The 21,133-nt window shown below is 44.6% G+C and overlaps 2 protein-coding genes across 6 annotated transcripts in view; one reads left to right on the top strand and one right to left on the bottom strand.

Annotated features, from left to right (window-relative positions):
- The window catches only part of ENTPD5 (ectonucleoside triphosphate diphosphohydrolase 5 (inactive)), a 43,379-nt gene extending 39,715 nt beyond the window's left edge, over positions 1-3,664 (top strand). For 3 of the 4 annotated variants that reach the window (XM_075065552.1, XM_032801970.2, XM_032801971.2), the window contains one exon: positions 276-3,256. In XM_075065552.1, the coding sequence (XP_074921653.1) occupies positions 276-362 (87 nt within the window). In that variant the 3' untranslated portion in view covers positions 363-3,256. Of the gene's footprint in view, positions 1-275; positions 3,257-3,302 lie in introns of those variants that run through there. The other variant, XR_004376708.2, reaches the window with a different exon arrangement.
- Positions 3,665-3,741: 77 nt separating this feature from the next.
- Positions 3,742-21,013, bottom strand: COQ6 (coenzyme Q6, monooxygenase). 2 transcript variants are annotated; one of them, XM_032801967.2, is made up of 12 exons: positions 20,817-21,013; positions 18,012-18,146; positions 11,917-11,975; positions 10,884-11,007; positions 10,254-10,384; positions 9,745-9,852; positions 9,581-9,643; positions 9,095-9,202; positions 7,076-7,278; positions 6,141-6,256; positions 4,837-5,003; positions 3,742-3,920 (listed from the first exon to the last, which is right to left on the bottom strand). In XM_032801967.2, the coding sequence occupies exons 1-12, from the start codon at positions 20,998-21,000 to the stop codon at positions 3,891-3,893; spliced, it is 1,428 nt and encodes a 475-aa protein (XP_032657858.1). In that variant the 5' UTR covers positions 21,001-21,013; the 3' UTR covers positions 3,742-3,890. The 2 variants fall into 2 exon arrangements, with proteins under 2 accessions (XP_032657858.1, XP_032657859.1); XM_032801968.2 differs by lacking the exon at positions 20,817-21,013 and adding an exon at positions 20,262-20,765.
- Positions 21,014-21,133: the final 120 nt, after the last annotated feature.

Genomic DNA, 21,133 nt, shown 5'->3' with positions numbered 1-21,133 from the left:
TTGCTGCCATTCTATGCATCTACCCATCAGCTTGCTCTTTGTCTATGACAGGTTTCAGAGTAGCAACCATGTTAGTCTGTCTCTGCAAAAAGAACAGGAGTACTTGTGGCACCTTAGAGACTTAACAAATTTATTTGAGCATAAGCTTTCGTGGGCTATTAAGTTTGTTAGTCTCTAAAGGTGCCACAAGTAATCATGTTCTTTGTCTATGGTGGCAGCTGTATAAGTCTGGGAGAAACGCTGCAACTGACTGATTTCTTTTTGTTTCTTCATAGTTAACAAAGAAAGTGAACAACGTAGAGACAAGCTGGGCCTTGGGTGCCACCTTTCACCTGCTGCAGTCTCTAGGGCTCTCCCACTGAGCCAGCACCCCCTACAGAACATTGGCCTTTCCAGAAGAAAGAGAGAGAGAGCAAGTTCAGATTTCCAACTGCATAGCTCAGCAGGAGTCAGTCCTTCAGCAAAACATGGATCGAAGCCATGGAATCAGTTCCCCAAGGACTAGGCAGTTCCCAGCTGCAATGAGAGCAGCTACTGTATGGTTTCTAAATAACTTAATTGGCATAAGATCCAAAATCTGCCTCCTGAAAGCCTAAGCAGCTGATTGTGCTTATAAGCAGCCCAGACCCAGGTTCAGTTAATGGATTCATAAATGCCCCATGTTACCAGCAGCTCAGAGTACTTGTCATGCCCTGGCAAACTGCAGACCTTTGGCGGATGATGCTTGATCATTTTTACATGTAGAACTGAAGTTTGGCCCTGAGAATTTTAAAAAATATAAATATTCAAACATGATAACACATGCAGTCAACGCAGAGTGAAATCCCCAACGTGTTGCAAACCTCAGTGTTCAGTGTGTTAGCCCTTAGACTGCTCAATACTGAGGGCTTTTACCCTTTCAGGATTGGCCAGTTCCAAAGCAAGTGTTTCTTGGGCAGGGATGAGGGTTTTAGCAGAAGGCAAGAAGGAGTTAGGGTGGCTGTCTTGGTCTGGAAGCTTGGGCCTCTCCCTCTCTGTTTTCCCCCTCTGACCAGTCTCACACTAAGCTGTGTTGAGTAAGGTAGAACCAGCATGGAACCAAAAATCAATTAATCTGGTCAGAGGATGCTGGTTAAGGAGCTGTGGTGAGACAAGAACAGATGGTTTCTCTCTCACTGGAGGGGAAAGGGAGAGGAAAATGGGAGTGGAGGTAACTTGGTTCCTGTTCAAATTAGAATCAGACAGATCCTTCATTTCCCCCCCCTAAGTCAATGAGAGCAGGAACTATAATAATGTTGCAAGGTTGGGCCCATAACACACAAACCTAAGCTACTGAGGGGGAGGGGAGTGTGGCTGGCCCCTACAACCTCTCTTTTATACAGCCATACTCTTAGTACAAGACTCCTGGCAAGTCACTGCACTGGGGTAGAAAACGTGTCTTTTAATATCTTATACAGTTGGTCTGTAGAAACAGGGCACTCAAGGAAGGGTTGTAGCTTCAGTATTTCCTTTCTTCCCTCAACCCAGCCACTCTGGAATGACAGTACTTGGTTGTCCAATGGTGTGTTTCAAAAGTGGCAATTTTAATCTCTCGTAGCCTGAATGGCTATGTGGAAGCAAAAGCGAGGTTTACATTTGGAAGCAAAAAGTGCTCTCATGAGATGGCCCATCCCTGCAGATGCTCACTGCCAGCTTGCTTCTTGGGGGCAGTCTTTTCCCTTTCATGCTAAACTACCTGCCCCTTCTCTTCCACCTGAGGTGAGGCAAAGCTCCCATAATGACCTGAGAGATTCCCCTGCAACTTCCCAGTAAAACAGGCCAGTCTCTCTAGTGTAAAATACCTCAAAACTGGCCTGTTGTACAGGGAATGTAAGAAGCCTTCACCACCACATCCTCATGCAGAAGTGACTGTTCTGTATTATCTGCCAGAGGTCATGGCAGTGCTGGCTATGCACACATTACTAGGGAAGTTGCAGTCATCTACTACCTATAAGTCTTGCTTTCAGCAAACTTTTTTTCTATCTTGGAGTTTTCACTGACTACAAGATTGGATGAAGTGACAAATAGCATGGCTAGATGACAGCTGAGAACTAGCTGTTTTAGTCACCCATTAATCCGAGCCCCTGCTGCTAGTTCTAGATCTGACCATGGGAGCAGGAATGAGACCAACTGCATGTAGAGCTGGAAGGCCAGGGGAGGGAGTGAGACAAGGCCAACAGAAGACCTACCACCTTCTCCATATGTTCAAGGCCTTGGGAGAACTTAGGGAAAAGGACTGATTGTATTTGAGGGAAGAAAGTAGCCTAGAGAATAGCACAAGTACAGTTCAGAATAAGTTTCCTGTGGCTTTAGTATCAAGCTCAGGCACTACAGACTCGGTTAGGAGCACCTGCTTTCTCAATACCAAAGCTGCATTAAGTCTGGAATGCTCAGGGCCTTGATTTTTCAGTGTACAATTTGTAAACTGAAGCATTACTGCTGGTGCTGATCAAGGGCCCAGTTGTGCAGTCCTTGGACAAAATTCTCAACTTGCACAAGATCTGCAGGATGGAATCCTAAATTTTCATCTGAATTATCCCAGAGGTGAGTTGGGGACTTCACCTGCTTCTTCAAGTCTGCATACTTACCCTAGTAGAACGAGATTATTTATTAATAAACACAAAGTAGCCTTGTAAGAGAAGGGTCCCAATCTGCATCATTGCTGGAGACGAGAAAGTGCCTGGATAAAGGACACTGATTCTAACAGACGTGACTGTAGAGCTTAGGGCTATGTCTATATTGTGAGCTAGGGATGTGATTCCGCTGCTCGTGTATACACACTCGTGCTGGTTCCCATTGAGCCAGCAAGTGTGTAAATAGCAGAGACGGGCAGAGTACAAACACGCCTAAAACCAGTGGGTATGTTCTTGGCATAGCTCAGCTGGGCCTCCGTTGTCACTACCGAGGCTACACTGCTATTTATACTCCCGCTAGCTCAATGACAGCTAGTACGAGTATGCTTATGCGAGCAGGGGAGTCACACCGCTCGCTTGCAGTGCAGGCATAGCCTGAGAGAGTTTGCTTTCAGTCACAAGCTCACATTTACATCCCCTTTGTAATGTTAATTCCTGATATTAGTTAAATGTAAATGATAGCACTGCTATAAAACATAAATCCAGTGCTGATGTTGTATTACAGCATTAAGTAATTGTCCAATGCAGGAGCCTGGTGTTTGGAACATTAAGACAAGGCCACTCAAATGCCTATTTTAGTAATTAATAAACTATTTTTAACAAAATGTTCTTAACTTCATCACCAAGGTTTGAATCTTTCCTCCTTTCTAGATCTCTGTGTTACTCCTCAGTACCAAAGAACTGGGATGGCATGCACAACTCTCAAGACTAGCCAGTTTCCTGAAACGGGCCCTCCATCAGACACCCCTCAGCCCTCCCAAGAGGGGGTTGTTTGGGGAAGAGGAGACAGGCTCGGGCTTACAGAGCCAGTCTTACCCTGAACTGGCTTCCCTGCTGCAAACCACACTCACCTCTGGCACCAGATCTTGCTTCAGCAGCTGGAGGCTGACAACCTAGAGGGAGAGCACCACAGTGCAGCAAGGTATAGGGAAAATTTACTGCCTCTTCAACCTTAGGCTAAAAGGACCACTTCTATATGAAAGCACATAGCAAAGATGATTCAGTGGCTGAAACTACTAGTGCCACAGGACAGGAGTTGGTCCCCAAATGAGAGCAGAACAAACAGAACTTCAGCAAAGATGAGCATATGTTGTTAAAAAAAAAGAAGCTGTTTTTATTGTTATTCTTCAAAAACACTATTTAAATACATGTTTCCAAAACCAGACATGATATAGTCCTCACAGGGTTAAAGATCTCAGGTTCCCAGTGGTGAACTGCAGCTCTAGACATATGGAGAATTTACTTACTGGCAAAGGACATAATCTGCTCCTAAAGAGGAAAAGGGGAAAAAATGAGTCACTTGTGAACCAGTGAGAGACAAATATTTAGAAACAAAGTAGAGAAAGCTGCTGCATCCTCCTTCCCTCTACCCCACTGGATAACATCTCTCTTCCTGCCTAAAGAAAAGAAGGGAGAGGGATTCAACATGGCCTGATTTTCCAGTAGACACAGGGAAGACAAGTGGAGCCCTCTACTGTCCTTCCTAAACAGCCCAGCACCAAGGGCTGACCCACTCTACTTGTTGCTAGAAAGAGAAAAACAAATGAAAAGCCTCAATCTCCTTTCTGGTCAAAGATAAAAGCATTTTCAAGGTAGTCAAAGCATTAGTGCAGAACACTGCACATTACTCTCCACTGGCAGCCACTGAGCCTTAGGAGACTGTTCATTCCTAAGTGAGTGCTGTTCAGAATAGTCAGCATCTGCAACATATCTCAAGGAGTTACATACAGTCAGAGTGAAACAAATCAAAAACTGAGAAACTCAGAGTGATGGTTGCTGGATTAGAGGGAGCTGTGCTGATAATAGGTGGTTTGCCTAAGATGGCTCACCATAAAAGCACTGCAACTAGGTCAAGTCATCTGGCTATGTGGAAGTGGGTCACACTGGCATCTGGGCCTCAGGAAAAAAAAAAAATAATGAATCTTTAGGGATAACACAGTTAGTGCCACTTCTTTTCAGGTAGCCCTATCTGGGCTACAGGAAGAGACCCACTCTGTAGCCAAGATAGAATCATTAACAAATGGCACAGAAGTGAAGACCACTCAAGCCAGGTACCCAAATATATCTTTGGATTGTCTCATTCACATGCTGTTTGAACACAGCATGTCATTCCTGCTAAATCTGCTAGTGACAGCTCACTGTATCATCACCAGTTAGTTTGTAGTGTCCTAACAGTGCCTCTTACTTTGACTGGAGACAAGGCATTTGTTGTTTGTAATCCCCAAGTCCTCAACAGCACAAAGGGAGCCACACTTGTGGAGTAGAGTCTCTTTAACAAGTCAATGGCAGCCATTAAAGAGAGATTATGCCTCTGACGTTCTGTCTCAAACTGTAAGAGGTGCTTTATGGAGCCTGGAAAAGAGAGGAGAGAAATAAATTGCAATCTCAACTGCTCATGCCACTGACATAATGAGCTCCACAAGCACCCAAAACACACCCACCAACTACCTCTGCACCCTCTAGATCAGGGATGGGCAATCTTTTTGGCCTGAGGGCCACATCTGGGTGGGGAAATTGCATTCAGGGCCATGAATGTAGTGCTGGGGTTGGGGTGCGGGTGGGAGGGGGTGCAGTGTGCAGGAAGGAGATTAGGGCATGGGGGTAGGTGCAGAAGGGGTTCGGGGTGCGGGCTCCAGCTCTGTCGCTTACCTTGAGAGCTCTGGGGTGGCAGCAGTACACAGCAGGGCTAAGGCATGCTCTCTGCCTGCCCTGGCTTCACACCGCTCCCAGAAGTGGTGAGTATGTCCAGCAGTGGCTCCTGGGTGTGGGGTGGGGCAGGCAGCTCTGCCACATGCTGCCCTCACCCATGGGTACCACTCCCGAAGCGCCCATTGGCCATGGTTCCCCATTCCAGGCCAATAGGAGCTGTGGGGGGGCAGTGCCTGCACGCAAGGGCAGCACGCAGAGCCCTCTGCCCCCACTATCCTTCAGGGGCTGCAGGGACATGGTGCCAGACACTTCCAGGAGCGGCGTGGGGCCAGAGCAGGCTGGAAGCCTGCCTTAGCCCAGCTTCGCCACAGGGCTGGCAATCCCACAGGTCGGAATGAAAGCCTGGATGGGCCGGATCCAGCCCGCGGCCCATAATTTGCTGTCCCCTGCTCTAGATTCATTTTAAAAAAGGTGCTATTCAGCAAGTAGCAAGATCCAAGAGTTCCTTGTTCCCTCCAGAAGCTCTTATTCCCACATCTTACACCAGTGGCCAGCAGAATGGAACATTCTGTAAACTAGGCAACACAGCATGGGTTTTGGGAAGGGAGATGCATCCAGAAGCGTCACTCTGACTGGTCCGCAGATAAAGTTTGGACACTCAAGCTCATCCCAGTTTATAAATATGCTGATACATTATTCATTTTATGAGACACCAGTGTGTCCAGAGGTGTATGGAAAACAAACTGAGTCAATCCTTACCCTGAAGAGCTCACTATGTAAAAGAAAGAAGTTCAGATATGGGAGAAGGGGATATTCAAATTACTATAGGTTATTCCTTACCCAGATCCTTCCCATTGAAGGCTGCTGTGCTGAGGTGATGTGTCAAACATGCAATATCTCCAAAGCCCATATTTACACCTTGTCCTGCTAGTGGATGGACTCTGTGTGCTGCATCCCTAAGGGCAGAGCAGATAGCATCTCATATCCTAACCAGAGGAGAGCAGAGACAATCCATGTTTTCCTTACCCACTAAGTCCCTCCCCTCTGAGTATAGCACAGAGATTCTCAACGTTTTTCTGAGGCCCCCACCAACATGCTATAAAAATTCCATGGCCCACCTGTGCCACAACAACTGTTTTTCAGTAGATTAAAAGCCAGGGCTGGCATCATGGGGTAGCAACCAGGGCAACTGCCCAGGGCCCCACACCACAGGGGCCCTTCAAAGCTAAGTTGCTTAGGCTTCTGCTTCAGCCCCAGGCAGTGGGGCTCAGGATTCATCTTTCTGCCCTGGGCCTCAGTGAGTCTACTGCTGGCCCTGCTCTCTGGTTTGTTTTGGTGGACCCCCTGAAACCTGCTTGTGGCTCCCCAGGAGGCCTGGGACCTCTGGTTGAGAACTGCTGGTGTAGCACACACTTCAGCTCCTTTCTCTAATAAGTCCCTCCTTATAGCACTCCATGTTCACTATATACATACACACTTTATCTAACAAGTATCTGACCTCCCCACACTGTGCTACACATACTCTGCCTGCCTTTTTCCTTGAAGAACCTCTCTACTCCATGGCTCGAGATGTAATCCACTTGCTCCACCTGTTAACTGGGGAGAGGAACATGTCTGGCACCACAACTACCACCCTCCCTGAATAATCTACACCTCTGCTGTGCCAGGTGCGCTTCACTTCATTCCCCAAACAACACACACTTTATGGAACCAGAAATGGCCTGTTTTCCCATAAAAACAACCATGGCACCTGCAGCCCTCAATAAGCAATTTACCCAATAAGCGCCATCCGGTGCCGGACATATTCTGTGGCATGCCCCATTCCAAGAGGAAACACAGCTCGGCTCTTTGGCTCCACTCTGGCGATGCTTGGGGGCAGCTGGCGGGCTGGAGTGCCTGATGGCATCAGGAGAGAAATAGCAGATCGGAACACGGATCCAGCAGTATCAATAAAGTCCGAGTGGTGTAGATTGCTCCACTGAATAACAATAAAGACTGATTTATATGGTGCCCCAAACCCCAAGGCTTCTGGGTGTCCCAACAAAATTACAAAAACACTTCGTTTTGTGTAGTGCACACAACATACCAGGCACAAGCACAAGGGATGACATGATTCCCTGCTCCAAAGAGCACATTCTGCCATTACTAACACCAAAAGCAACATGGCCTAATAAATATCAGACTGATGCATAAATGAACAAAGTCACCAAATACACAGTTCTAACCACTCAGCAAACAAAACCATCTTCATTACGGCCTAGGAGGAGACCATCTTAGACAAGGAGAGTATGCCCCTCCTATCGTTTTGAAAAGTAATTCACTCTCCATCACTATCTCCAGTGTTAATCTAACTTCAGTCACAAAAGGCGACCCTCTCTCTGAGGGGTGTTTTAATAGAGCTCTCATGTGAAGATATCCCATTTCAGGGTTGTTGTTTTTTTAACGTGTTAGTGAGACTTTGATTGACATAAACTGTTAAGAATGTCAGCTTGTAACTGCACTAGTGGAAAAGTGAATAGAAATCTAGTAAAAGTAAAATCGTAACAGGCTTTCAAGTTACTGCTCATGCATTTAAATCAGACACTTTATCTACTAGCTACACAGCCTGGTTAGTATTCATGCAAGTTCACAAGTACTGATTATGGCAGGCACAAGAGCCTATACCATTTTATTTGAGCAAGATAAGATACGTACTAATAATCAACAAATAAAAAAGATTCAAAGCCAAAAGCCACCTTAATGAAAATTAACCAGATCTGAATGATAGAAGTGTCACATGTCAGAGCATACGGTGAATGAACACAAGACTAAAATGAAGAATTCTTTATTAAAGGGCAAGTTAGATTTTGTGGAAAATAAACTGGAAGTGAAAAGTAATAGGCTTGCTGGGCCTCCGAGGAATTCCTGCATTGACTAAAGAGTTGGAGCCTTGGAAGTGCATGAGTTAGGATAATCAAAGAAAGTGCCATCTCAAAGCACAACTGCACTGTAAAAATGCACTCACAGCTTTTGCATACAAATTTTGTTCGGCTTATTTTTATATAAATATATGCAGAAAAAATGGTAGGGAAGGAAGTGTGTCTAAAATTACAGTGTGAGATTCTGTAGGAGACTGAAGAGGAGTTGCTGTCCATGACACAAGAAACATATATACCTTTCTCTTCAGAGGCCTCCAATTCAAGAACTAACCAGGCTCAACCTGTTCAGCTTTTAAAATGAGGCCTACCCATGTGATGTTTTTCAGCACACACTAGCATACTTTTCTTCCAACTCAACTTACTGAAACTTCCATAATACATTAATTATGTTAGGTCCATACATGTCAGAACAACAGTAGTCAATTCCAGATTCATCAAAGGAAGACATAAGTCTTCCATAATGCACTTACATGCAGTGGTATCCCATGAGAGGGACATTTCTTCCCACCCTGAAATCCTGGTAATTACACTGAAGGAGGAGGATTGACATTCCTTATTTTACTCTAGCTAGTGTCATTTCAGAAGTTATTCTTATTTAGACAGGCATCTGATGTTTTTTGAACCTTATTAAAAAGTTTGCTTCAATAGTATCCTACAGCAGCAAGTTTCACAGGTTAATTATATGTTCTATTAATAAATATCACCCTTTACTCATTTTAAAGTTGCCATCTTAATTTCACTCAGTATTTTTTGTATAATAGGATGGAGTAAACAGGGGCCAAAATGGCCACCATTCTTTAATTTACAGAAGTCTATCTTATCCCTTAGCACAGCAACAAAGTCAGCTCTGCATCCTCATGAAAGGATGATACTCACAAAGGCAGAGTTGATGGTGTCCACAAAGCTTTCCTCATCCATACTAAGAAGCTGTGCTGCATGTTCATGAGATGTGGACCAAACCAAAGAGCTGGCAGTGTCAGAGAGCTGGCCCAAGAGAACCATAAGAGTCAGTATCAAGAGACAGAAAAATAATCTGTGCAAGGCTCCCCAACATGCCAATCCAGGAAAGGGCCCAGGCCCCACCCACATGATAATTCAGACCAGGGCCTTAATTCCATCTATCCAAGAACCAACATGTGCAAGGGGCTCCAGACCCAAAAAAAGCCAACAGGTGGGAAACAGGAAAATAAATAAGAATTAGAGGGGGAAAAACAACTACAGACAAGAGTTATAGAAAAAAGGGAAAGTCTTGAGGCAAGATAGAGGCAATGTAACTAGGCACTGAAAGGTAGAAGAAAAGCGATTAGAAATAAACGGACCAAAGAGTTAAAGATGGGTGAGTCAAAAGTCACTGTCTCTTACCGGGAGAAGAGCAATTGGCCCTGAAGGGAGGAATCTCTGCCATGCTACATTGTTGTCTGTGGCCTACAACAAGAAGAAACATGAGGACCGATGAGAACTGCTGATCTTGCATCACCTACTTAACCTGCGCAGAAACTGCAGCTCAGGAACTTGCAGGATCTCACTTCAGACAAGTGCAGAGTAGCAACCACAGCTGACTGATCATATTGATAGCGCATGTTCTGAATTCCAGCTGCTTTCCGGACCATGGAGTTCTGACCATCTGCACCAATCTGTAAGGGGATGAGATACAAGAAAACCTCATCAATGGCTTTATAAAAAAAAAAAATAAAAAATCAGTATTCCAGCCCTTGTTATCTGCAGTGAGTAGCTAACTCAAAGTAGCAAAGGACTCCCCATTGCACTTGGATATGTGGTTTCTTTTAAATAAATGAGAATACTGCAACAAGAGGCAGCCTCTTCAGCCCTACTCTAATTCAGCAGTCCTCTTCAGCTAGCCACAAAGAAGGCTACCAATGTTATCCCTTAATATCTCTGACACAGTCAGCAGCTCACCTCACTCAAACCCTCCCCACTAATGGAGCAGCACCACACATGAAATCAGAACTAAATCCATTGGAAAGAGCTTGGCAAGAGACGGGGCCTGATCAACAGAAAATGGAAATTTAGTTACCAGCAGTTTGGTCTCTAGTCTGCGTCCATCAGCTAAGTCAATTTTGACCCAAGGGCTTGTGTCAGAGAGATGACAAGTAAGAGGCCAGATATATCCAACTGCTCTGCTCCTGTAGAGAACCTCCACCCGATCTGATGGAACACAACATAGCAGGGTCACAGCGTAATGCAGACACGAGAGAAGGGAAGTTACAAAGAGAGCAAAAGGCCAGGCACAGCTAGGCAACACAATGACTCTCGGAGCTGACCCCATTGACACCCACCCTGAGGGCACAAGGAAGCAATCTGTCTAGGCACTTATATTGCCCCCATCACTGCAGAGTCTGATTACCCCTCACATATCTGAACAGGGAGGAAGTTAAAGACATTTCACAACAAAACATAAGATTCCACAGTGAGTGCATGTGTGAAGTCTAGAAAAGGACTAAGGATAGAAAGCTTAGGTACAGTTCCACCGAGAACAGTTATCTCTTCCTAACCCAGAGGGACTGACTCTTCTCCATAAACCTCCGAGTTATCTGCTGAATGGATTTCCTCCCTCTCTCTTCCCCTGTTCCAGAGCTCCCTGCTGAATGCAACTCACTGATCGCTCCCACACTGTGAATAAAAAATGAAAGGAATCATCGCCTACCTGACACTGCATCTAACTGTTTGGTTAAAGCAGACATAATAACATCGTTCTCCACTACATAACCCATGTCTTCTAAGTTGTCTTTATCGAAGATTATCATGGCTTCTGAACAGGCATCCCATACCTATTAGGGAAAAGAGAGAGAAAATATTATCACACTGCATAGACTCAGCATGAATTGAGCAGCTCCATCAGGACCTGCTCACAACCTTCCCTTAACAGGGAAAGGTGATGGGCAATCTCTAGAACTTCCATCAGGAATCATCCCTCCAGCTGCTAATGTCAGGAGACTGAGGGAGGATGAAGAAAGGTGAGAAAGTCTCCTAGGAAGACACTCACTCCCAGTTGCTATTCAAGCCCAAATTAATGGTGTTAAGTCTGCAAATGAATTGTAGCTCTGCAGTTTCTCTTTGAAGTCTGTTTTTGAAGTTTTTGTTGAAGGATGACTACTTTTAAATCTGTTATTGAATGTCCAGGGAGACTGAAGTGTTCTCCTACTGGCTTTTGTATGTTACCATTCCTGATGTCTGATATCAGACATTAATTTGAGCTTGAATAGGGACTGGGAGTGGCTGGCTCACGACAAAAGCAATTTTCCCTCTCTTAGTATTGACACCTCATCAATTACTGGGAGTGGACCACATCCACCCTGACTGAATTTGCCTTGTCAACACCGGTTTTTCACTTGTAAGGTAACTCCCTTCTCTTCATGTGCCAGTATATTTATGTCTGTATCTCTAATTTTCACTCCATGCATCTGAGAAATGGGGTTTTTACCCATGAAAGCTTATGCCCAAATAAATCTGTTAGTCTTTAAGGTACCACCAGACTTCTCGTTGTTTTTGTGGATACAGACTAACATGGCTATCCCCTCTGATCCTAGGAAGACTGACACACCAAGAATACAACAGGCTTAGTCAGTGTCCTCTGTTTCTTTCCAGGGAGGAAACAAATTTTGGGCTATTAGAGGTAAATATTTCTGAGAATTCTAGTTACATTAGCAGAAACAGACAGACTGCATTGAGTCAGGCACCTGCATCCGCCGGAAGGGTTTGAATCGCAGGCTGCAAACATGATCCCAGGCACCAAAACCTAAAAGAGAGAGAAGGACCCACAACATGAAGAGAAACCAGTCACAGTGAGACCAAAATGAGACTCAGATTCTTGTTGCTCTCTTTCTCCCCTCAATCCCCTAATGAATAACACTCTTCCAGCCTCGCCACAGACTGCTTTCTCCACCCACATACAGAGCTGGGTCTGTCTAGGTTCTTATAAGGCTCTCACACCACTCTTGATACAGATGCAAAACAGGAGGAAAGATCCACCTGCCTGGGGTCAGTGAAGGTCTGATTTCAAGTATTCAGTGTAGCATACAGTCAACTCTCACTACATATACTTAGGCTCTCAGTGGGGGCACAGGAAGGAGGGAAAGGCTCAAGGACACAGTTGATTAAAACACTTTTTCTTCATTAGGATGCAGGGTTCCGATCTGCCAGTAGCAACACATCAGATTATCTCAGCAGCCCACAAATTCCCCTTCTCCTCCTCTATCCCTGAAGACTATACCATCCTTCCCATTAATCAGGCTTGCAACTTCAGTGTCACATTAAGATGAGGGGTGGGCAAACTACGGCCCACAGGTCGGATCTGGCCTGCCAGATATTTTAAACCGGCCCTTGAGCTCCACCGGGGAGTGGGGTCTGGGGCTTGCCCTGCTCCAGCACTCCAGCTGCGGCGCAGGGTTGGGGGTCGCTCCATGTGGCTCCTGGAAGCAGCAGCAGGGCCCCCCTCTGGCTCCTACACGTAATGGCAGCAAGGGGGTTCCATTCTGCAAGCTGCCCCCACCCCAAGCGCCGCCCCTGCAGCTCCCATTGGCCGGGAATCACAGCCAATGGGAGCTGCAGGGGCAGCGCCTGCAGACAGGGCAGCACACAGAGCCGCCTGGCTGCATCTCTGTGAGGAGCTGGAGAAGGGACATGCCGCTGTTTCCAGGAGCTGCTTGAGGTAAATGCCGCCCAAAGCCAGTACCCCTGAGCCTCTCCCGACGCCCTAATCCTCTGTCCCAGCCCTGATCCCCCTCCCCCACTACAAACACCTCAATCCCAGCTCAGAGCACCCTCCTGCACCCTAAACTCCTCATCTCCAGCCCCAGAGCCCACACACCCAGCCAGAGCCTTCACCCCCACCCTACTATTCTGTCCCAGCCCAGAGCCCCCTCCCGCACCCTGAACTCCTCATTTCTGGCCCCACCCCAGAGCCCACACGCCCAAACAGAGCCTACACCCTCTCCCGTACCCCAATCCCAATTTTGTGAGCATTCATGGCCTGCCATACAGTTTTTATTCCAGATGTGGCCCTCGGACCACAAAGTTTGCCCACCCCTGCATTAGACACTTCTTTCTGCCACCCACCCAAGCCAGCATCAAGTCCTGTCAGTTTTTCCTTCACAACCACTATAAAATGTTGTTTTCTTTTCCTAAAATCCTTGTCCAGGCCTTGATCATCTCTCACTTCAGTATCTTCAGCTCCTGATGTAATCTAGTTTTCCAACCCAACGCTGATCATATGAACACCTGCTTGCTTTTCTCTTGCCTTCCACACATTGTTTCAAAACTCTGCATGACTCTCCCATGGTTTATATCTCAGCCCCCATTTCCTCTGGTTGCCTGTGCTTTTCCAAAGCATCTCTCCTAATTTATCCCTCTTTACCATTTTCAAACTCTTTCTGTCCTTTTCTCCATGCTTCTGTCCCCACCCCCAAGCATCAGCCAGCCTCCCTTCAGCCAAATACTTCCATAGAACATGGTGATTCTGTGCAATGGCCACCAACAAAAGGAAGCAGAAAAAAAAATTACCTTTCACACCACTCAAACTGGATTTCCCAAACTCTGGTAGTCTAGGGTAGTGCTTATCTGCACATTGTACTTCGAATCTTAAGCTCCTTGGTACAGTCACCCTCTTATGTCATAGCACTGAGCACATTAACATTGTTCAGCAAATGATTGATAATATAAGCATTACATGATAGATGGACAAGGTCATTTTGTCTATACTCTAGGGGCCACTTCACACCAGCCCAAATTTGAGTTACCCCACCTTCATCAGCCTAGATGTTGAACCTAACTAGTTTCAATGCATGACTTCTGTTTAATGTCTAAATGATCTGGAGAGGAAAGGGGATAGTTCATCGACAGAAAGGAGGAAATAAAATTCAGAAGCCATTCTAGAGAATAGAAGCAGAGGGCTGAGAAGTTCTTCATTCAGTGCAGAGAATGATGAAGTAACAAGGACAGTGAAAAACATTAAGGAGAACCCCCCAAGTGAGAGTGGACACAAACCATTCCGGGTAAAGATTCAGGAGCGGGTGGGGAAGAGAATTTTCACTTCATTCAAAAATTTCCTGTTCAAATACGACATGAGAGAAGGTTCTGCTACAGAAAGTGAAATTACAGATACTATGAAATTAAGCACAGGAGCATTAACATCCTAACTGTCTCTATAAACAAAGAGTGGACTAGAAATTAAATGATTACGAGCTGATGGGATGATTCTCTGAATCAGAGATGGGAGGAAGATGAATGGTTGGGATACCACTGAATCTCACATGTTCCCAAAAGTTGTAATATGCAATCTGATAACTAAGGAGGCAATGGTGAAATCCTTTGCTTAAAAGATATGAGATGGGTTGGGCACTTGACCAGTCCAAAAATAACTGACAATATTTGACTGGTCAATTGAGCAATCACAAAAAGGTCAAATATTTTAAAACACTTATTAGAACAATAACAAAAAGAATTTCCAATAGGCTTAGCCTTAGATAGCTTATACCTAATTACAACAATCAAGTTACTTAACTTAGTGATTTTTTAATTCAGAAAAATGCAAAACATAACGAAACTAAGTTCTAAAAAATGAAAGACTGGGACCACGATGCAATCAAGAAGGTAGGTCGTCACCTTCATCAGGGCATTCTTGCTGGAATATTTGACCCTGGTAAAATAATAGGAGGTAAACAGACATTATTTGACGGGTCAGCTGACCAGCTTCCCAAGCCTAGATATGAGAAATGACAAATAACGGAAGCTTTGCAGAGATTATCTGCTACAGACCCCACAACTGAAGGACAGCAAGAGTCAGAAATTCTTCAACCAACTATTGTGAAGTAAAAAAGTGAACAGTGCTGTATGCAGAAGAAGGGATTTTTGTTTCAATTGCATACCATATTCTACTCTTAGTTCTAAACCTAAACCATTGTATACTGTTCATAGAATATCAGGTTGATGACCTGAGGTCCCTTCCATCTAGTCCAACCCCCAGCTCAAAGCAGGACCAACCCCAACAAAATCATCCCAACCAGGGCTTTGTCAAGCCTGACCTTAAAAACCTCTAAAGAAGGAGATTCCACCACCTCCCTAGGTAACCCAGTCCAGTGCCTCACCACCGTCCTAGTCAGGGCTTTGGAGCGGAGCCCAGAGCTGGAGCCCAGAGCAGCTCTGGAGCAATGGAGCTGCAGGTTTTTGCCTGGAGCTGAAGCACAGCTCCAAAGCCCTGCCCCTAGTGAAAAAGTTTTTCCTAATTCCAACCTAAACCACCCCCACTGCAACTTAAGATCATTACTCCTTGTTCTGTCATCTAGTACCACTGAGAACAGTCTAGATCCACCCTCTTTGGAACCCCCTTTCAGGTAGTTGAAAGCAGCTATCAAATCCCCCCTCATTCTTCTCTTCTGCAGACTAAACAATCCCAGTTCCCTCAGCCTCTCCTCATAAGTCATGTGCTCCCCTAATCATTTTTGTTGCCCTCCACTGGACTCTCTCCAATTTTTCCACATCCTTCTTGTAGTGTGTGCATAAAACTGGACACAGTACTCCAGATGAGACCTCACCAATGCCGAATAGAGGGAAATGATCACGTCCCTCGATCTGCTGGCAATGCCCCTACTTATACAGTCCAAAATGCTGTTAGCCTTCTTGGCAACAAGGGCACACTGTTGACTCATATCCAGCTTCTCATTCACTAACTCCTACGTCTTTTTCTGCAGAACTACTGCCTAGCCATTCGGTCCCTAGTCTGTAGCAGTGCATGAGATTCTTCCGTCCTAAGTGCAGGACTCTGCACTTGTACTTGTTGAACCTCATCACATTTCTTTTGGCCCAATCCTGTTGCTCTGCAAATGCTGACTAGGTCCATCCTTCTATTTCAAAGATGGCTATTTCAAGGATGGGTGAAGACATTTCTGTTTGTTAAATGTTTTGGGATTAGAGCTGGTTGAATTTTTTTCTGTCAATATGGGGAGGGGGGTGTGTTTTAAGAAAAAATGGTTTTCTGGAAAATTGTCCATCAGTTCAAAATTTTTGATCAAAACAAACTGAAAAACATTGCTTTATTTTAATACAATACGTTTTTGGTTTTTGTTATTTTTAGTCCTTCCCTTTCCTAGTGGAAGAAAGAAAGGAACCATCAAAGTTTTTTGTTTGGTTGGGTTTTTTGTGGGGGAAAAAATTTCCATAAAAAATTGCAAAAAGAAGTTTTTGTTTCACTCAAAAATGTTTATGGAAAATACTTACAATATTTTAACCAGACTCATTTGGGATCCTTTTTGATGAAAGGCACCATGAAATTGTCAGAGGGGGTAGAAAAGAGGGCAAGAGAGCAGAATTATCAGAGTTGGAATTTGGACAGGACCCAGAGATATCCCTGCTCTTGATCTGAGTGCCATAGGATAAATGGTCAGAATCTCAGTTGTGTGTCTCATAATGGTAACTCCAGCAGCACTGAGCCCCTGCTCCAGGCTGGGGCATTAGTTCAGCAACAACTCAGATAAAATTACCAATACACTTTCTGGAGCACCTGAGTTGTTCACACATCCAAGTCCTAACCAGATCTAACCCTACTTAGGGCTTATCTACACTTACATTTTATAGTGTTCTAACTTGCTGGCTCAGGGGTGTGAAAAATCACCCCTCTGAGCACAGCAAGTCTGAGTGCTTTAAAGCGCTAGTGTAGACAAGCTCTGAGCACTAGGAGCCACGCTCCCAGCACTCGGAGCTAATCCCCTCGTGGAGGCCGATTACCAGGAATGCTGGGAGAGCTCTCCCTCAGCACTCACGCCCAACCGCACTCATACTTCAGAGCGCTTCCGCAGGAGCATTCCTGCGGCAGTGCTTTGAAGTTTCCAGTGTAGACATACCCTTAGTTTACAAGTAAGTAGTATGGCTTCAAGCTAGCAGAATTAGGGAGCATGAACCAGCTCAAAATCTTCCCACCTACCTAAATATTCATGCTGTGAAAAGCAAGAAGGGAATAAAAGGTTTGGAAGAACCAACTATATGCTGTGTATCAGAAAGCAGATACAAGACGATTTCAGAACCAGGCTGTGAAATTAGTTTTTTGTGGCTGCAAACCTCAGTCTGGTTACCCGGAGGGGGAAGAAGCCTTCACATCTCAAAATCCACCACCACCACCAACACTAACTGTCCATCTTGCATCAGCAGGGAAGTCAAAGACTAAATGGACCCAGGAGACTGAATTATGCTGCAGAACCAATTCCTCCATTGCTGTGTATTTGGTTGTCATGGTTTTTGTTCCTATGGCAACTGAGTTAGATTATTAGGGGATAGCTCACCCAGTTTCAGCCAGCTAGGCTAGCTCTGTATCTGTCAATTAATGGTAGTTTTATTAGCTGTCTGCTCTCTAGCCTCAAGTGATTTCTTCCTAAACCGGCTGCCCCCAAGGATATAACATCCATGGCAGGGGTGCAATACACAGACTAGGGAACTATGTAAGAAGATTCCTTCACACAATCCACGCTGTATCTGTTCTGTAAAAAGAATATTCTAGGGCTGTCACTTAAAGACCTTTCACTAGCACTGAAATCACACAAAAATCTATACAAAATGAACAAGGATTCCAGAACAAGAAGTCATGCCCCTAACCTAGAATAGCTTGATTTAGACACCTCAATTCAGAATGCTCGGCAGTAAGAAATGGAGAGTAGGAATCAGTCAAGTTAGTTTAAGAAGGACAGTCCCAATCTGAAGAATTCTCAAAGGCCTCACAAAAATAAAACCAGTTCCAGTTTCAGATTAAAAAGTGTTATACAGAATGAACAAGAAGAGCTGTACTCACTGCTCAGAAGGGTGGCTGAACCAGGGGAGATGGAACTGACCCTGTTACTGTAACTCTCAGGCAAACGGCCAGACACTTTCCGAGGGCCAGCTTCCAGTAACAGGATTTTCTTCTCACCGAAGTGGACATCATGTCCTGAAACAGGTACACATTTATTAAGATACTTTTAACAAAAAATTATTTATTTATTTATACAATCAAGAACTCCCAAGCACCTTGCAATGAGACACTTAAATAAAATCCCCTACAGGGAAAGGCATATACAATGCAGATTTCTAGGTAAGTACAGATTTAATACTATGGAGGCACTGTTCGCAACTCCATAGGTAAGGTTTAAGAGCCATTTTGCAATGAAAGCAAGGATTCAGCCTGTTTTGTATGAAAAACTACAGCGTATCCTCCCCAGACTTGCAGCACTTTGTTGAGTACAGATCAAATTTTCTGAAAGTTTACAAGTAAATCTGTTAATTTCTGATTTAAAATTAAGAACCAAATTTTTAAAGAAATTTAGCATCTGTGAAAGTCTTTTCTTTGTCCCAAATGATCTTTATGATGGAATAACCCAGACACTTCAAACTATTCACACAGTTAAATTTATGTGAAATCTTTTGCACCAGGCTATACTTGAAAAAATAAGGTGGTAATTAAGCTATTATTACTGTATCTAATTGTTCTGGTTATATAGACTACAATTAGCCTCATGAAATCCATAAATGGGGTCACTCTGACATTAAAAATAACTCGCCCAATCACTACTCTTCCTCTACAGCTAATCTGCATGCAACTTTTCTAGTGGCTGTAATGACTCAGTCGTATGAAGGAGAATGGACACTTAACAATAGTTCTCAATGATTTCCCTCCATCCCTACCCCAAAAAACCACACTATTAAGATGAAGTTAAGATTGCAAGTATGTATTAGTAAGTTAAAGATAAAAATATATTATAGAGGTGCTGCAATTAGCTCCAAATATCCACTATAAACCCAGGAAATTCAAAGTTACAATTGCATTTAAAAGACATCCATCTGTTATGGTAAGATATGCATAGTTAAGGCATCCAAACAACTTTAACTCTGCCCTGTTACTCTGTTGGGATGTTGCAAGGAGAAAAAAAATGAAAATAATTTAATGCATCTTTAAAAATCAATTTAATGTGGGGCCACAACACTAAAAAAATCAATCATATAGCTATTGCATGACATCACTACAGGGAAGACAGATTAGCTTGTAAATTGGTCTGACAGGCAGGGGCCTGGGCAGTTTGTGAGGAAAATACATGATCAGTTAATCAAGGGATCCCAAGACACAGCACCATCAAAATGAAGATTTTCAATGCTGAGGAATTAGCTGGGCTTGAAAGCATTACAAAAGAGAAAAAACAAATGGCAGTACAACACATGAAATATACTACAGAACTCCCTTGATGAGATCATGTGTATAGTACCAAAGAGATCTAAAAACTTAAAATTAAAAGTTATTAGACCTTGGCTTGGGAATTTATGTAGCACAGGTGATCCATTAATAAGAACTAACATTTCCACTGTGTGCACACTTAATTTCCGATTCACTCTTATTTATATACCCTAATTAACCTGTGTTTCAGGAAGTCATGTCTGTTGTTCGGTTGAGAAGACAAGACAAAAAGGCTTAGGAATGGGTAAAGTGCTGATATTCTGAACTCCTCTAGGCATCCTTATGAAAGCTGAGTTTGCTTAGGAAGTGCCATCCCAACTCTGCATTTTCTAAAGTGTGTATTCTGTTTCTTACTATATCTTTAGTATTCTTGCACTGGATACGGGGGTAAAAGGAAGCTTGATTTTACATTTTCTGGCATTCATGTTTTGGAAATTACACTTTCATATTCTGGACAGGCAGAGGGAGAACATGACACCATTAAGCACCTACAATCTTACCTACATGTTAAGGATTTTTTTTTTTTTTTAAATAGAAGACATTTTAGCAGCAAGTAGGTGGGATGATTCACAACTTCTACAAATCAGAACCCTAATTTGCCCTACTTCCAGATATTAAAACTAGCACAATTATCTCCTCTGCACAAAAAGTAAGAGAAATAGGACCAATGAAAACAGTCAGCTACCAGCTGGAATGTACTCACTTACTTAAGAGTAAAAATTAAGAAAATGAATTAGCTTAAAATAGTGGACTTTTTTTAAATGAATGAAAAAGAATTAAGTGCAGATGTGTAGAGTACTGCTGTATAGTTTAAAACAGAGATTATCCTTTCCTTACCCACAATAAACTGCCACTTCTCAATGAAAGCTTTTTCCATAGGAAGTGTAATGACTGTCCTAACTAAATTAGGGACAACTCCATTTTAGGCCTGGTCTACACACAGTACAGAGTTGGGGGTGTGATTTCCCCACCTATCCTCCATCAGTAGATCAGCAAAACCCTTACGGTGGATACACTTATACTCCCCATATAGGTTACCTCCCTTCTCCCTTTACACAAGTTACACCCCTATAAGCATCTTTATCCAGGGATAGCCGTGTACCCGCTTTGAGAGCTGGAGGGCTGCGTTGCACTGTTTCAAAGCTACTAGCAGAGTGTGAACGAGTCTCAACCCGGGTACCACAATCCACCATCGACCCCACGAATCTAGGCCACTGTCCTCCCTCTGCCGCAGCTCCTCCTCTGCCTGGGGGAGGGGCACCCACCACCACCGGGCTCTGAGGTTTCTCTTCTCACGTTCACGGCCAGTCAGAACCGGGGCCCGCTCTAACCCCGCAGCAAAGAGGACAGACCCACCCGCTCCCAGCCCAGGTGAGCGCGACAAGGCCTTACCCAGGGCCGCGGCCATAGCGCTCCCGACCATCCCCCCGCCCGAAACCACCACATCATACACCGGCCCGGTGCCTGCGGCCCGCAACGGGACCCTCCACGCCAGGACCGCGGCCTGCCCGACCCGGAGCCGTCCCCTAATCGGCGACAAGAGACTACAACCACCCACGGACACCCACACCGCCATCACTGCGGAAGTGACGGACACAGCACCATAACAACCGCCCCAAACGGAAGTAACAACGTGTGCGCCAACAGCGGAGGTGCATTCAGAGCGACTCCTCCTGGAAAAGTCCTCCCAATCGACGGGCAGTAGGAAC

The sequence above is a fragment of the Chelonoidis abingdonii genome, chromosome 4 (assembly GCF_003597395.2).
Source record: "Chelonoidis abingdonii isolate Lonesome George chromosome 4, CheloAbing_2.0, whole genome shotgun sequence".
Classification (NCBI taxonomy): domain Eukaryota; kingdom Metazoa; phylum Chordata; order Testudines; family Testudinidae; genus Chelonoidis; species Chelonoidis abingdonii.
The sequence above is the reverse complement of the archived record's forward strand: the minus strand, read 5'-3'. Positions and strand labels throughout refer to the sequence as shown.

Excerpts from the sequence above, each read along its gene's own strand:
- COQ6 (XM_032801967.2), bottom strand. The coding sequence starts at position 21,000 with ATGGCGGTGTGGGTGTCCGTGGGTGGTTGTAGTCTCTTGTCGCCGATT. Across the intron at positions 11,976-18,011 it reads TTCAGCCACCCTTCTGAGCA|GTTTTGGTGCCTGGGATCAT; the intron begins GTGAGTACAGCT and ends TCTCTCTTTTAG. Across the intron at positions 9,644-9,744 it reads CTACTCTGCACTTGTCTGAA|GCCACAGACAACAATGTAGC; the intron begins GTGAGATCCTGC and ends TTCTTGTTGTAG.